General features: G+C 36.8%; 1 protein-coding gene across 3 annotated transcripts; it reads left to right on the forward strand.

The window, feature by feature from the left end:
* The first annotated feature begins 4,247 nt into the window (after positions 1 to 4,247).
* Positions 4,248 to 11,144, forward strand: LOC103988115 (transcription factor E2FB). 3 transcript variants are annotated; one of them, XR_010514309.1, is made up of 15 exons: positions 4,249 to 4,758; positions 7,687 to 7,876; positions 8,061 to 8,120; positions 8,240 to 8,325; positions 8,410 to 8,498; positions 8,620 to 8,674; positions 8,794 to 8,846; positions 8,919 to 8,969; positions 9,044 to 9,092; positions 9,195 to 9,260; positions 9,343 to 9,419; positions 9,539 to 9,770; positions 10,067 to 10,133; positions 10,218 to 10,473; positions 10,799 to 11,144. XR_010514309.1 is itself a non-coding variant. In XM_018827124.2 (14 exons), exons 1-14 carry the CDS (start codon positions 4,555 to 4,557, stop codon positions 10,370 to 10,372), a joined length of 1,425 nt encoding a protein of 474 aa, XP_018682669.2. In that variant the 5' UTR covers positions 4,248 to 4,554; the 3' UTR covers positions 10,373 to 10,696. The 3 variants fall into 3 exon arrangements, 2 of the variants coding, with proteins under 2 accessions (XP_018682669.2, XP_009404915.2); XM_018827124.2 differs by lacking the exon at positions 10,799 to 11,144 and having other exon boundaries at positions 4,248 to 4,758; positions 7,696 to 7,876; positions 10,218 to 10,696; XM_009406640.3 differs by lacking the exon at positions 10,799 to 11,144 and having other exon boundaries at positions 4,250 to 4,758; positions 10,218 to 10,696.
* Positions 11,145 to 16,500: the final 5,356 nt, after the last annotated feature.

Raw genomic sequence — 16,500 nt, forward strand, 5'->3', positions numbered from 1 at the left:
CGATGTTGAGCTGGTGCTGGGTCACTTCTAGGTCGATCCCGAGCATCTCCTTTGAGGATCATGCAAACACATCGACATTTTCCTTCAAGAAATCAATGAGCTGGAGCTGGTTCGCTTCGAGGAGTGTCATCCTGATCTTCACAGTTAGATCGGATCGGTTCCTTTTTAGGGGGACCTCGACGAGCTATTTGGGGGGCTCCATGTGCATTGTCATCACGCCTCCTTCACAGGGATTCGGGACTTGGCGGGGGCATGACTTCTCCGGGAGAGTAACTGCTGTAAGATAGCACTGCCTTGATTCTCCCGAATCACTTTGGGACTCCCCAACCCTCGCCGAAGTTGGAAACTTGATGGCCCGGTGGTAGGTGAAAACCACTGCTTTTAACTTGTTGAGTGTCGGTCGGCCAAGGATGACGTTGTAGGCCGAGGGTAGATCGACTACCATGAAGGTAGTCATTATCGTCTTTGCTCTCGGCTCTTCCCTGATAGTGACAGGGAGGATGGTGTCTTGAAGGCATCGAGGTATAGTATGTCGGCGGAGCTCCCGGTGTCAACCATTACCTATTTGACCCGAGCATTGGCGATCCGGATTGAGATCACCAAAGCGTCGTTGTGATGGGAGTGCTCGACCTCCTTGGCTCCAAAAGTGATTTCAGGCTCGAGCTCGGGTTGGGGGCGTTTTTCCATCGTGCTCCGGGCGTAGGCCGCTTGTCATAAGGCTACTGTAATTGTAATTGTAATTGCAATGTAAGCTATTGTAATTGCAACACTATAGTTGTCGTAGCTGTTGAATCTCGGATTTTGATGATAAAACCAATTGATGGGTTAATTGATCTAATCCATATTATTGAGTTAAGTGTGCAGGATTAACTACGATAACCAGAAAACATAAAGCAAGAATACCGAAGTCAAGTTCGATGGACGTTTAAGAGACCGAAGAATCGTCAGAGATGCTGCCGGAACCAACCGAGAAGAAATCGGGAACCTGTCGGAATTTTTGGAAGTTCTCTAAAGAGATCGTCGGAGGTTCGCGGAGATCACCGAGAAGGCTCGGCTACTCGTTAAAGACATCACAAGATCGAGAGCTTGCTGGGAGTCCGTCAGAAGAAGTTCGTCGGAAAGCTCGCCGGAACAAGACTCGACGTTCGTGGTTGAAAACTTGCTTAGGATGTTTTTAGTTCTGTAGTTCACATGTAATTAGGATTATGATTAAGAGATAATCCTATATCCTAGTTAGGGGCCAATTGGGCCCAAAACTAGACTTGGTTTGGACTAAAATTAAAGCCCAACCTGTGAACCGAAAGGTCTGGCGGTGGCACCGCCCAGCACTCGAGAGCCAGGCGGTGGCACCACCAGTCCACTGTTAGTGTCAGACACTGACAGGCGGTGGCACCGCCAGCATCGGGGACTAAAGAGAATTCAAATTTTAGAGCCCAAATTTGAATCCTCTTGAAGCCTATAAATACCCCTCAAATGTCGACTGAGATAACAACTTTTTGAGAAGCAATTGATTGAGAGAAAGGTCTTAGAAAAGTCTTAGCAAGTCTTATTTTCAATTTGCTAGTGTTCACCTCCTTCTTTCTTGCTGAAAATCTGTAAGAGAGTGAACCGCTTGTAAAAAGTTGTAAGAGGGGTATTTGTCCTTCCCTTTCAAGAGATTTGCTAGTGGAAGGTGGGAGCCTCATCGAAGAGGGCCTTGCAAGTGGATGTAGGTCATTTGACCGAACCACTTTAAAATCGACGTGATCTCTGGTTTGCATTTCATTATTGCTATTTACATTACTGCAAACCTTCTTACGTGCTTTAATTCCTCATTACCTTTGCTGCACAACTTTATGAATACGCTTTCAAGTTAAGCACTTCCGAGTTCGATTTTTATCGTACGAAAGATTTGTCAAAATCGTTGTTTTAATCCGCTGCACTAATTCACCCCCCCTCTTAGTGCCGCTCCGATCCTAACGGTAGCTACCATATGTAGTGGTGTTGCTGCAACTGCTTACAACCAAGGTAGGTCGCTTGTCACAAGGCTTCTACAAATAGGCAGCCATGCACGTTGTCGTTGTTGACGGTTGCAATTTACAATGCTTTCGTTATGAACGAAAGTCATTATCCATAATTGGGCTAGCGACCACTGAAGGTTGCCACTGTCAACTATATTATCATTGATAGCAAGCTGTTGATAATAGTCCATTGATCAAACTTAAGGAACCTTGAATTACCTACAAGCAAGTGACAAAATGAACTAGATAGAATGTAGATCGATAACACAAATAAATCATTCAATTATTATAAATAAAAGCCAAATAACATTCTTTCGCAAGTGTTAATAAATAGATCTAAATATAAAATAAATCTAAAATACTTTTATGATCTAAAGTATTTGATTTCAAAATGACTCTAATACTAATTGTCAATATAAAAATCAAGTAGGATTTTTTTTTCAAAACTAACTCAATTTTAAGTCATAACTATGATAGTTAATGCTAAAATAATTAAAATATAAACAATCTAAGTTGTTCGGCACATTATTGTTCAACCAAACTTTATGTGAACTTTCGGCGAACTCCCAATGAACTTCCAACGAGCTTTCACTGCATTGTCCGATCCTTCGGTGAATCTCTCGATTCATCCGATTCGATAGTCGATGCTTGATCATTGACTCCAGCCCAACTTCAATTCTTCTTTAATCATTTTGTCTTTCTCACTATCGTAGTTAGTCATACATTACTTATCTCAACACATGGATTAGGTCATTAATTCACCAATTGATTTCATCATCAAAATCTGAGATTCAACATTTCTATCCTTCACAAGACCAACGATGAGTTACAAGCAAAAGGGAGATGAAAGAAGATCTATAATCTCTCAATGACAAATTGTTTCATCCGTCTTATCATTTTTTATAAGAGGGAGCAAATGGTGTAGAACGATAACTAGAAAAATCCCTACCATCAACGTCATCTCTTAAGGAATACTAGTATAATTGGACATCCTTTCGGTTGGTAAATAATTTAGAATCCAACCATATTTATCGTATATATTATTTAATTAAATAGATCACTTAATTTAACCATAAGATATTGAAAGAGAACCTAGAGCTCGCAGGCGATCATGAAATAACAGAGCGTGTGAGAGTATAATAACAAGAACTTCCATTTTAATTTCTTTTGTCAACATAAAAAATTCCTTAATTTTATTCATTTATTTTTATAATTAACACTGTTATTACTGGTCGTATATAATCCCTTGATTGAAGCGTTAAGTATTATTATTTCGTCGAATGACATGTGTAGTATTTTTTTTACAGAGAGCAGTAAATGAAAGTGGAAACGTTAAATGCACGATGGAAAGAGACGTTGAGAGCTACGGGGAATGGCCAGTGATCAATGCCATCTGGCATGGGACCAACACTGCCTCCAATCTTGAGACCGGTGGGCAAATCGGGTAAGAATTGTCAATAATCGAGCTGTAGCCACCTCCATTCAAACCCAAAACTCCCATCAATCACAAGAAAGGTAGGTGATTGGGGTAAGGTTTCATTCTCAATAATTGGGACCCCACCACACGCCCGAACCAAACCAAACAGTGACGTCACACGTCGCAACTATCGCGCCATAATACGTTACCCCCACAACGTACCGGAAAGCAGGGCAACAGAAGCTGCTGGGGCCCGCCGAAACTAACCCATCCCACGAACCGGGATCCTCTTCAGGACCTACACGTCTCCATTGGTGACGTGGACCGTCAAGATTCTTCCGAGCTTGGGGAGACATCACATCGGATGGTCGGGGCCTGGACGGACCCGTCTCCTTGTGGAGTGGATCCCACCGCCTTCTTCCCTCCTTAGGGTTTCCACGTTGAATCGAAAAGATCGGGACGAGTTGGGCCACCGAGAGCGCGCGCGTCGCCGACTCGAACGACTCATCTCCACGCCTCGGACAAATATTCCAATAACACGACGTTAAAAACAGAAAAATAGAAGGCTTTTTTTGATGTACAAAGCGACTGAGCAAAATATTCCAATAACACATCAGTGTTTAACATTGCATCACAGCCATCCATTTGATGTACAAAGCGACTGAGCAAGGAGATCGGACGGATGCCTTTTTTTTCCCCGTGTGGCAGGAAATAAATTCAACCAATATCAGTAAGAAAAATGAAACAAATATAAAAAAAGGAATTCTTAATAGAGGGGAAGGGGGTGGTCGCGCCATATCCTTCTCAACTCGGAACACTATAATTTCCCTCCTTTCCCTCGTTTTCTTCTCTGCGCCTTTTTGACCCCCCACACCCCAACCCCCCCCGGCGCACGCCCTCTTCCCTCGTCCTCGTCCACCTCGATCCGGAGATCCCACATCTCTGATCTGAACCCCTGCCTCGATCGGCCCCCCGCCGCCAATCTCCCGCCGCTTTCCCCCTGCCGGAATCCGACTAGGAACGAGGCATATGCCACGGGTTCTGTATCGGTGGACGATCTGGGTGTGTTAGCCTGGAGATCGGTGGTCTGTGGGGTTTCTGTTTTGTTTTTGGGGTCATTTTGCGGGTGCCCGTTTGATGTCGGGCGGCCGAGCTGCTGGGAGCCGCTCCGCACAGGCGTCAACACCGATCCTCCAACAGCCGAAGCAGCGGCGGCGCGTGCTGTTCTCCTCGGCGAGGCCGCCTTTTGTTACCCCGGACGAGTACCACAGCTTCCCTGCGCCCCATGGGCGGCCGATCGCCGGCAACGAGATGGTCGATGCCCTGGTCATTAAATCCCCTGTGAGTTCCCGCTGGGATTTTGTCATTTCGTTTTATTTGTGCTCGACGAACTGAGACATTTCACCCGATTGCATGTCAATTATCTTGCGCCTCTCCTTGTTTTGTATAGACTTAAACGATTTGCTTATTTATTTGGATTATAATTTTTAAGAAGTTAGAGACGGCAATTTTTGTTCATACGAAGTATGACCTCGTAGATCTAAATTTCTTTACTAGTTTACATTTTCGATATAAATAAATGTTTGCAAAAGATACGTTGCAGTGTTAATTTGGAGTCTCCATTTACTACTGACCAAAGCTGAGAAATTTAGCCATCTCATGCAGCGATATGCAACATCTACTGTCTAACATTTTGTGCTTCCATGCTTTTATACTTTGATCTTAAGATTCTGTGAAATCCCAAATATAAGCTGTGTTACAAAGTATTGTCTATAACTACAATTTATCTCTAGTTGATGCTTTTATGGAACTTAAAGAGTAAAAAGAGACAAACTCTGAAGCTTCCAGAGGAAACTACAAGCAAAACATGGTACCAATGTCTGCTTCAAGTTGTTGATGTACAACGAAATTATATAATGAATTGCTCACGATATTGCTTCAGTTCATGAATGTATGATTGATCTGTATAACGAATTGCTCACATGCTTAAAGGGACCTACAAGGTGAAGAACTGTATGCATCCTTATGGATTCTCTTTATGAAATTGTGATAGGATGTAATAATGATTGAGGCAACCTTTAGTGTTTGCTGAGAGGTTGTAAGTCATATCAAAATGCAAAGTTACTATTTTCATTCTCATTTTTCAAGATTGTTAAAATTATATCATGCACTGCTAAGATGGCATATGTGATTTCTTAGGGCAGTTTATGGGGATTGTTCAGATATATTGTTCATCAACCATAGAATTGCTAGTGACAGCAGAAGTTAGAAGTCTCTTTCACTGAACGATGAGCCAGAAAACATATAACCACAAAATGCATATGCCTCAACACTACTTTTCTTAGTCTATTCATTTAGGGATTAACTTTGTTACATAGGTTTTAAACATATGGATGCTTAGATATCAGAAGTAAATTCTCTTGGAGAGGATTAAGGGAGATCAAACCGCAGAGAGTATTGTGTATTGCCAAAAGAATTGCTTTAATCTTGTGTGTTCATGACCTTGCAATAATATGTTATTGTGACATGGTCCTATTATCTCATTTTGGCCTGGAGAAAGTTTCTTCTAGATGCTACCAAGATTTTGGTGTGTACTTTGAATTGGCAATCCAATTCATCTCCTACTTAAGGTACTACCTTGGTTTGTAATTATCAAGCCGCACCTTTTATTTACCTGTTGAATTTATTATTAGTTCTAATAGCTTCATGGTTAATGTGATTTTTTTTAACCATAAAATTCCTCTAAATCAATGTACAAGCAGTTTGATGAAATTGAACATTTTGCAAAAACATGTGCCTTTGAATTTTTGCCAAAGAGAAAGGTCGCATGCATGAAATTTGGTTAAAAGCCAAGAATTCTATCATGTGATACAGAATGATCATAGTGAGTCTAATTGGGTCAAATTGGTGTATAAGAGTTTTATTATGGTTATTTTGTAGGTTAGACACAGGATGCCTTCAGCTGTCCAATTATTTTACCAAAGTAGGATAAACAGGACTTCTTAAGTAGATTCTAGGGACATTATACATTTAAGAATGAAGTTAATGTATAGCATATAGCTCTCATTTCAAGGGTTTCTCCAATTCGAGAAGATAACACTTCGAACCATAGAACAAGAGTGAAGAAAGCAAGTAATTACTCAATTGATTAAAAAAAATCAGATTCTAAGAGCTATTGTGAAGGAAAACTTATCATTTTTTGGCAATCTCATCAACCTGCAAAATCCCATCTAAATAAACCTTTAAAATTCGCAAAAGGAACATCTTCCAGAAAAATCACTTGTAGATATTATTCACTTGTTTTAGAGTCTACTGTTATTTTGACTGTTTACGTATGGGTAGGAATAGGGTAGCTACCCTTCTTTTTTTCCTGAGATGGAGTAGGTTTAATTAAAGTTTAGCTAAAAGTGAGGCTGCTCTGGTTTAGTAATTAACGTAGTACCATGGCTTGATATTAAACACTCCAGCAAGAGTGGCTTGAAACAAACAATCTGACATAAAGTTTACTCTTGATTGGAGTAGTGTAGGGATTCAAGGTCATTTGACTTGAACTTTAGAATCAGTTCACATGCGGAGAAGGATGTTATAATGTATAACTATAAAGTTATGCTTAAGCATTTTAAATTTTGTTTGAGAGAATTCTTTGTTCAACCAAATTTTAAGATTGTGGAAGTAATATTTGTTCTGGATAGGATTTCTAGATTTGCTCTTGGATGGATTAGAAGATGTCTCTAGTAGTTTTGGGTAGAGAAACTTGATCGATTGGTTTTAGTGGTTCATCTCTTTTTGCCTATTGTGCCTGTGGTAAAGAACTAGGTTGTACTGAAGTTCTTATAGAAATCCTATAAAATTTTAGACTCTGTGTTTATTTAGTCAAGTAAGAAATCTTGTTTTTAGTTCCAGGAAAGATATGACATTCTGACCATTGCGCAGCATATATTTAAGGAGAAATATAGGAGGCCCCAATTGCAAGGACTTTCTTCTTATAACAGAATTCAGTAATTCAATAATTATAATTGCAGGCACTTAACTGCACCATCTGTGCTGAGGAAGAGAATATCATGCTTATTGTTTTGAAATAAATTTGTGTTTGTCCTTTGCATTATTTGTAAGAAATCTCAATATTAATGTGTGTGAGTTGTCACCTATGGTGGAACCTAATTATATTATGAGATTTTTTGCCATCAAATTCGATAAGATGTCTATAGGCTATAAATATTGTTTATTTTTTAAGTTGCGACTCTAGTTGAATGATATTTCACATTTTAGTCAAAGCAGAAGCCTGAAAACAAGGATAATGAGGCTGCAGTGTCAAGCGAGTTGAAGACTAGTCCTGGTTATGCTGGAGCTAATAATCCTCTTCTCACACCGGTAACAGGAAAGGGAGGAAAAACAAATGGCAGATCCAAGGTAGCAAAGTACAATAAGTCTGGACCTCAGACCCCTATGTCAAATGTTGGTGAGTACATTCATCATTTAAATACCATAAAAACATATTAATGCTGTTACTATTATACATAAACCTATCTGGTAACTGGTTAAGAAGTTAATGGTGTTCTTAGACTAGTCAGACCATCAAGCTATGACAATGATATTTCCAATTAAATATCTTGGTTTAATCTCTATGATTTGGGTCCATGCAGGTTCAGCCTCGGGCAATGTTCTCACTCCTGTTGGTACTTGTCGTTACGATAGTTCTCTAGGTGAACAAAGTCATGGTTAATTTGAATTCTGTCTGGAAAAGCTTGAAGCTTAAGTGATTAATTTGGAATTCTTTCTGCTTTTGTTTCTGACATATTGCATTTTGCAACTACATTTTCAGGACTCTTGACTAAAAGGTTTATCAGTTTGCTTAAACAAGCACAAGATGGAATCCTTGATTTGAATAATGCTGCAGAAACACTTGAGGTATTACGGATTACTACTATTTTAAATAACTCTTTATGTTTATCTGTACTTAGAGACACAAGTTAGAGTAATGCTATTGTCTAGGTGCAAAAGAGGCGGATATATGACATCACTAATGTCCTTGAAGGGATTGGACTGATAGAAAAGAAACTCAAGAACAAAATCTGTTGGAAGTAATTCATCTGTTTCCTCTTGGAAATTTCTCTTTTTTTTTTCTTAATGAAATGATCTTGGCTTCTCCCAATATGAGGAACAATTTACATGGTACATCACTCATAGATCATTGCACGACAGGGGATTAGATAATGCGAGGCCAGGGGAGGTTGATGACGATCTTTCAGTACTACAGGTGCCAGACATGTTTTTTCCTTGCCGTAAACAAAATCCACTCCTCTCGGTCTATGTCTAAACTGAGTCTAGATTTTGAAAATGAGCTCATCTGGATTCTCTTATTTGTATTCTCTTCAGGCAGAAATTAAAAAACTTGCATTGCAAGAGCATGGATTGGATGACCGTATCAGGTTGGATTTAGTAGGCCTGATAAACTATTGATGTGAAATATCTTACCAAATATTCTGAATTGTATTTCACAGCAAAATACAAGAAAGATTAAGGGTGTTTTCTGAAGATGAAAGAAACCAGAGGTAAGTGCTTTTTTTTTGTGCATTTACATCCTACATATGTAGCTAACCATCTTCTACAACATTTGTGGATTCAGGTGGCTTTATGTGACTGAAGATGACATCAAAGGTCTTCCTTGTTTTCAGGTTTTTCTCTGTTTCCTTGTTTCCTTAGAATTTGGCAAATATATATTGTCTGCTACTCTGTTATGAGTAACATTACCTGATATTCGTGCCTCTTGTACGCAGAATGAAACACTTATAGCAATAAAGGCACCTCATGGTACTACACTGGAAGTTCCAGATCCTGATGAGGTGCAAAGCGGCTAAGTTTTGGACCAAGTTGTTTCAGTTTTTTATTTCATAAATTAGCTAGAAATTCTTCCTCCACATGCAGGCTGGTGAATATCCACAGAGGAGATACAGAATTGTCCTAAGAAGCACAATGGGTCCAATAGATGTTTACCTTGTTAGGTAATAATGCCTTTTCAGTTGTCACTTTGAACATTAGGCTTGACGGACAAGTACTTGAATTATGCTCTTCTCTTTGTCCCTTTTGTTTATCCCTTTGTCTTGTTTTTCCTTGTTGCTAGTCAATTTGAGGAGAAATTTGAGGAGATGAACAGTATTGAGACACCTTTGAGGCTCAATCCCATGGCAGATTCACAGACTGTTGAGAACTCCATGTTGGCGATTGCCACAGAAGAGAGCAGAAGAAAGGAAACGGAATTTAAGGATCCAGATTGTCAGAGGGCATGCCCCAACATAAGTTCCTCACAGGATGCTGGTGGTGGTATGATGAAGATTGTTCCTTGTGATGTTGACGTAAGTTCAGCTACTGAGTATACAAACCTTAACCCGATTAATATAAGTTATACCTGTGAGGGACAGCTTATAATGGAGATTTAAGTCAATGTCCACCCACCATATGGAACTTACCTCTGATGTCTGAATGATCTGACTCTTCTATATTTTGGTAGTCGGCCCTATATCTTTATTGATTGTACCTGTTAAAAGAGTAAGATAAGCAAGCCATTAGCAGCTTTGTTCTTATAGCCCATAAGTGCATGTTTGAGTTGATCGAATCTGCTTTTATGAAGATGATTGTTTCTATTTTGCAGACTGATGCTGATTACTGGCTTCTATCAGAGTCTGGAGTCAGCATTACAGATATGTGGAAGACATCACGTATCCTTAAGACATCATTCTTCGTTTAGTCTTTGCTGTTTAACTGTTGTAAATTTTACTTGAAATCCTTAGCTTAATCTTTAGCGGAGGTCCAGTGGGATCGGATCTGTGCGTTTAGCACGGACGACTTCGTTACAAGTGGTGCTGGCACACCTCGGCCACCGGCTCCAACATCTGGTGTTATTGACCCTTTGACACAAACTCTACTCGGAAATAAATGCAGGGCAGACAATCTGTGACATTAAAATTGAAAACTTCATTCTCCAGGTGCATTAAAATTCTCATCTCACTGCCACAAAAGTCAAACCGGAAAACAATTCGGTGATCAAAGAATTAAGAGGTGAGGCTATGCAAGAGCACTCCCGATTCCGAGAACTAGCCACTGCAGTCCTATGTGTTGGATCGAGTATACATCTTACTGTATTGTTCATGCACGAAGATATAAACTCATCTTCATTTATCTACACATCTTTCTCTATGCTCCTAAATGTGACCAGTCTCATCCTGACTGTTTTCCGTTTTATTAAGCAGAATGCAACTATTTAAACATATCTTGAGGCTGCTGTTCATTTTGTTTTGACTACAGATTGAGAAGGGTGCATTGCTTTTCATAAAATGCAAGCTAGTCATTCAAAGGCGCTAATGTTTCTTCATGTCATTTGCAGATATCAATTCTTAACGACGATGGCTTCTTGTCTATCTTTTCCTAACCTAACGTTGGCTTTCCTCCCTCTTTGGAGCCATATATATCTCTGCATAAAAGGAGAAGCAAGAAAAAGAAAGACCATATGGATCAAGCAGGATATTAGAGTGCTTGAGGTACAAATAAATTCAGCTATCATGTTAAAATAAATTAATTATTATTAATCCTGAAGCTGGTACAAAAATGCATGGGCCATGAACAGCAGTTATATGTATTTTTTTACAGTCTGATAAGGGCTTAAAAGAAAAAAAAGCAACAATTTCCAAAATCCAGAGAAAAAATATGATGAAAATCTGAAAGATAAACTAATAAAATTAAGGTTCTCCAAACACACTTCAGCACTTGGGGTTTTGACACATTAGTCTCTTTGCGTCAACATTGTCCTTGAATGCCTCATCAATTCTCGGAAAAGTTTTGATGCTAATGCTGATACCGTTGAGCACGATGAAATCAGGCTTGATCTTACATTATTGTGGACGTTGGATCGTAGTTAATGCAGCACTTTTAACGCCAGTTTGACTTGGGTACCACCATTGTTAATGCAACAATGTCAACGCCAATTTGACTTGCCAACCACCATGCAAGAAAGAACAATTGATAGAGAAAGATCTGAACACGCATTGATCAGTAATATGGTTAGTTCAGAAATAGAGAATCTAAAAACTATTAGCTACCTTAGTTGGTAAAGAGTTTGATAATAAATCGTAAGATGTTAGACGCAAATCTTATTTTTATTATTTATTTATTTATTTCTTAAATATAGGCATGCAATCATCTTACCATACATAATAAACTAATCCCATATTCCAGCCATAAGCCACTTGAATGGTTCAAAGCAACTAAGATATATGCATCGCAACATCCAACCCAATATGTTTGGAATGCAGAACAGAAATGCCTTAGCAATTTCATATTTTATTGTCTAAAAAGCAAAAAAAAAAAAAAGATAATTTCCGAAACGCACTCAGGAAAAATAGTATAAAATTCAATAACCTGTATCTTACATGTACACTGTGCATGAGTTGCATTTTCATTAACTTGTCATTTATATATTCACATGACAACGGTTGCACGTATTTGCAAACATCAGAATCTCTACCATATACTAGAGATGAAGTTTCTGTGAGAAACGAAAAAACAAGACTAAAATCAAATTCACAGTTCTATTTCCTTTCAACTCAAACTTGGGGTTGATCCAGACCCGGTGCTTGCGGGGACGGCGACGTGACGTAAATAGTTAATCCTTACTCGTTGAAAGAAGATCGGTCATGGAAGCCGATGACCTCTAATGAAGAGGAATCGGGGGTAGATGTAGGTCACGACAATCAAACCACTATAAAAACTCGGTTTACATTTCTTTCATACTTTTTATTTATATTACAAACTGATTTAATTGCTTATTACTTTCACTACGCTTACGAGATTTATATTGCAAACATGAATATTGAAAAAACCAATTAAACAGATCATTGCATGTAACATAAAGTTATGCATAATTAAAATTTTAATATATCATTTCATGTATGATCGTTATCATAACTTCTCTCCCTTTGTCATTAATAAATAGGAGAAGTGTAACTAGCAAGTTTTTGAGATATAATTTTAAATCATTGCATTATAAATATAGTTTCAAGTTTTTGAAATATCATTACATATATCATCACGTAAGCTAGCCAGTTTTTTAGATATGAAATTAGCAAAACTTCAAAACTTTTGCATTTTTTAATATGTGTAAGATAGTTTGTTTTCTTTTCTTTGTGATGTTCAAGCTAGTAAATGTTTTGAAAAAGAAAGCAAGATTTACATCATTTTAAAATATGCAAGCTAGCAAATTTTACATCATTTTAGAACATACAAGCTGACAAGTTTGCTTTTCTTTGTGATGTGCAAACTAGCATGATTTGCTTCTTCTTGAATTGTGCAAGCTAGTAAATTTTGGTTCTCTTTTGAGATGTACACACTAGTAATTTTTGCTTCTCTTTTGAGTTGAGCAAGCTAGCAAGTTTTGCTCCCCCTTTGTCATTGTAATAAAGAAGGGATGGTTACAATAGTGCAAAACTTTTACCATTACATTAATTTTCAAATTATCAGATGAAATATATTAAGAAAAATTAACTTGATGATGAGATATACAATTCATGAAAATAAATTTGAAGTTATGAATATCAAGAGAATTCTTTTGGATAAATCAAATAGCGAAAAGAAGAATCATAATAAACAATCTTGATTCATAAGAATCTCAAATTATAATTATCAAAGAATCAAGATCATAATTTAAATAAAACTTCTCTTTTGTAAAAAGCAAACAAATCATAGGAGAAATAAATAAAATATCTTGATAATAAATCTCAAGTTGTCAAGATCATGATTTATATATTAAAAAAAATCTTAAGTTATAATTCAAAAAATCATGATTCATAAAAAAGTCTCCTCTTAAATAATATGATAATACATAATAAGATATCTTGATTCATAAAAGATTTCAAGTTATAATTTCGAGGAATCAAAATCACGATATAAGTAAAAACTCATTCAAATTTAAATAATCAAAATAATCAAAATCACTTTCAAGAAATTCAAAATGACATAAATAGATTTATTAATCTCTTAGGATCTCTTGCTGAAAATTTTAATAAATTTTTGGGGATAGAGTCATTTTCAAAAAAAATAATACATTCCTCTATGTGATTGATTTCATATAAGCATATCATTGTTTAAACTCGAAAATCAAGCATCATCATGAAAAATCATCATGATCAATAGTATGACATATTAAAACATCTTCAAACAAAATATTTAATTTACTAATAATCATTTTAATTCAAATGGTCTTTCTTTTGTTATTATTTGTTGTAGTAATATATTTTCTTTCTTAAGTGAATCTAACTTTTCATGCTTAGTGCAAGGAATTAACATGCAATAGTCATGCTCATTAATTAATTTTTTTTAAAATTTTTAAAATCACTAGAAAGAGAAGCATGATCCCTCTTTTATTTTTTTATATTTTATATACTAATTAAAAAATAACTCATGAAAAGCATCAAGTAATTTCATAGTAAAATAAAAAGGTTTTGGTTGAGTCACTTACCTCATTGTCGAAAGCCATCAAAGCGTAGTTCGCAATCTCGTCTTGGAATGCACTTGTTTCATCCTCCACTATCACCTTGAGTATATTCTTGCTAGCACCTTCTTCTTTAGTTGTGAATATTCACTTTTGAAATGCCCTAGCCGATTGCATTCATAGTAAGTTGTTTTGTCCTTTTTAAGTTTATTTTTATTTTTAATTATTGTTTCATAAATTTTTTAAATTTTATAGGGGAAAGTTCAAAGTCATCATCATCACTTGAGTTATCACTCAAGTTGTATTCTATTGTTCGAAGTACCAAATCCTTCATGTTCTTTAGAAGGTAATTCTCATATTCATCATGTTCAATATAAGTCATTTCATAGGTCATACCCAATAAGTTCTTCGAGCGAAAAATTATTTAAGTCCTTCGCTTTTTGTATTGCAGTTACTTTTGGATCCTAATTTTTAGGAAGAGAACGTAAAATTTTATTAATAAGTTTAAGATTCAAAAAACTTTTACCAAGTGCTTTCAAACTATTGATGACATCCATAAAACGGGTGTGTCAATAATACTTTCGCTCGGCTTCATTTGAAATAATTTAAACTCATACATCAAAATATTTATTTTAGACTCTTTAACTCTACTTGTGCCTTCGTGTATGATTTCAAGTGTGTGCCAAATCTCATAAACCGTTTCGCAAATAGAAACTCGATTGAATTCATTTTTATCCAAAGCACAAAACAAAGCATTCATAACTTTGGTATTAAAAAAAAAGTCATCTTCTTCAAATCATTTCATTCATTCATTAGAAGAGAAGATTTTTGAAATACATTTTTAATGATATTCTCGATAGAAATTAAGAAAATCTTCATTCTAGTTTTCCTGTAATTCGTTCTATTGAACATGAGAGGATGTGTGATAGAATTACCCTTTTAATTACCGACAAAAGCCATCTCTCTTAGGTTTTAAACCAAATTGAGAGTAGCCTAGCTTTGATACAAACTGTTAGGATCAAGTCAATACTAAGAGGGGCAAGGGGGAATTAGTGCTTATGTAAAAACCGTAATGATTCGAAAATCTCGTTCGATAATAGCTCATATCGAAAATATGCTTGACTTGAAAGTGTGTTCATAAGCATAGTGAAAGTAATTAGCAAGTAAATCAGTTTGTAATATAAATGAAAAACATGAAAAAAAATACAAACCAAGTTTTATAGTGGTTCGGTCGTCGTAACCTACATCCACTCCTGATTTCTCTTTACTCGAGGCCACCGGTTTTCACTACCGATATTCTTTCAATGGACGAAAATCAACTACCCTTATAACTCTTTCTCCTTTTCACAAGCTTAGGAGAGGACCTTTATACCTCTCTTTTAGACCCCACTCCTCTTTTAGAAAACTTCTAACTAGAGTAGATGACTATAAATCCTAACAGAGTTTCTAATTTTTTTCATAAGGATTCTTTCCATATTTTTCAACTCAATTTCATGCATTTGCCAAGCAAAAATATCTGGGGTATTTATAGACCCCAAATGACTTTAAAAATGGAGCTAAAAAAGGTCTCATCTTGGGTTTCTCGGGTTCTGGCGATACTACCACCTATGCTGGGCGGTACCACCGCTTGTAGCAGTGAGACTAGGTAGTACCACCGCCCAATCTAGTAGTACCACTGCTTGACACTAGGCTGTACCACTGCCTGACACTATCTTGGAGATTGTGTCTTGGAGATTGAGCCTCTAGGGGTGCCATTGCTTGACCCAACTTTTAGATTACTAAATTGGTCTTTCTCTTAGCCCAAAACAGCTCCAACGTAGACTTAATTGGCCCCTAATTGAGTTGACTTAATTACATTTTAAGCCAATCCAATTACAACTAAAACTATTTCGATCTAGATAATTATTACAAAGCATTAATCACATATTGTCTGGCATGTGATTGGTTCATTAGTGCTTCGTCTAATCCTTCGACGCATCGTCCTCTTTTGCGACCTTTTGCCTAATCGGCTTGTTGACCTCCGTAACTCCGATCTCCTTGGCACAATGTCTGCTCTTCTAGGCCCGATGCCCGAAGTCATGGCACGAAGCCTTCTACCGACACGTCGATCGATCTTCCGGCTCGACGTTCAATCTTCTGACATGTTCCACTCTAACCCATCATTGATTCTTTCAGTTTTAATTATCTTTTTATGATCGAAGCTAATCTTGCATTACATAAAATACATATTAAATCATAAACGCTATCAATTAGTTTCATCGTCAAAATTCGAGATTCAACATTAATGAGTATAAATATATTTCTGACTAGAATCTTCATAAATTATTATGGATAACTTTTTTGTTAAATTTCTAAATAGATAACTTATAGATTATTATTCCTAAGTTTGTATTATATTATATTATATAAGAGATCAATCTTGATCCAAAGGTAAATTATCTTGATATATGAGATAAAAGAGCATGCAATTAATTTGTCACTTATATGAATATAAAGAGTAGTTGATGTACGTAGGTTAGATCACCTCGATTCTTAGCTCAGTCATCATTAGGAAAGACATTTATTTGAGGAAAAAATTATAATTTGAGGTCGCGGAAGGAGAT

This window comes from Musa acuminata, chromosome BXJ1-6, assembly GCF_036884655.1.
Source record: "Musa acuminata AAA Group cultivar baxijiao chromosome BXJ1-6, Cavendish_Baxijiao_AAA, whole genome shotgun sequence".
NCBI lineage: Eukaryota > Viridiplantae > Streptophyta > Magnoliopsida > Zingiberales > Musaceae > Musa > Musa acuminata.

Coding starts and splice junctions, on each gene's coding strand:
- LOC103988115 (XM_009406640.3), top strand. CDS start 4,555: ATGTCGGGCGGCCGAGCTGCTGGGAGCCGCTCCGCACAGGCGTCAACA. Junction 8,326..8,409: donor ATGCTGCAGAAACACTTGAG/GTATTACGGATT, acceptor GCTATTGTCTAG/GTGCAAAAGAGGCGGATATA. Junction 8,499..8,619: donor AAGAACAAAATCTGTTGGAA/GTAATTCATCTG, acceptor ATTGCACGACAG/GGGATTAGATAATGCGAGGC.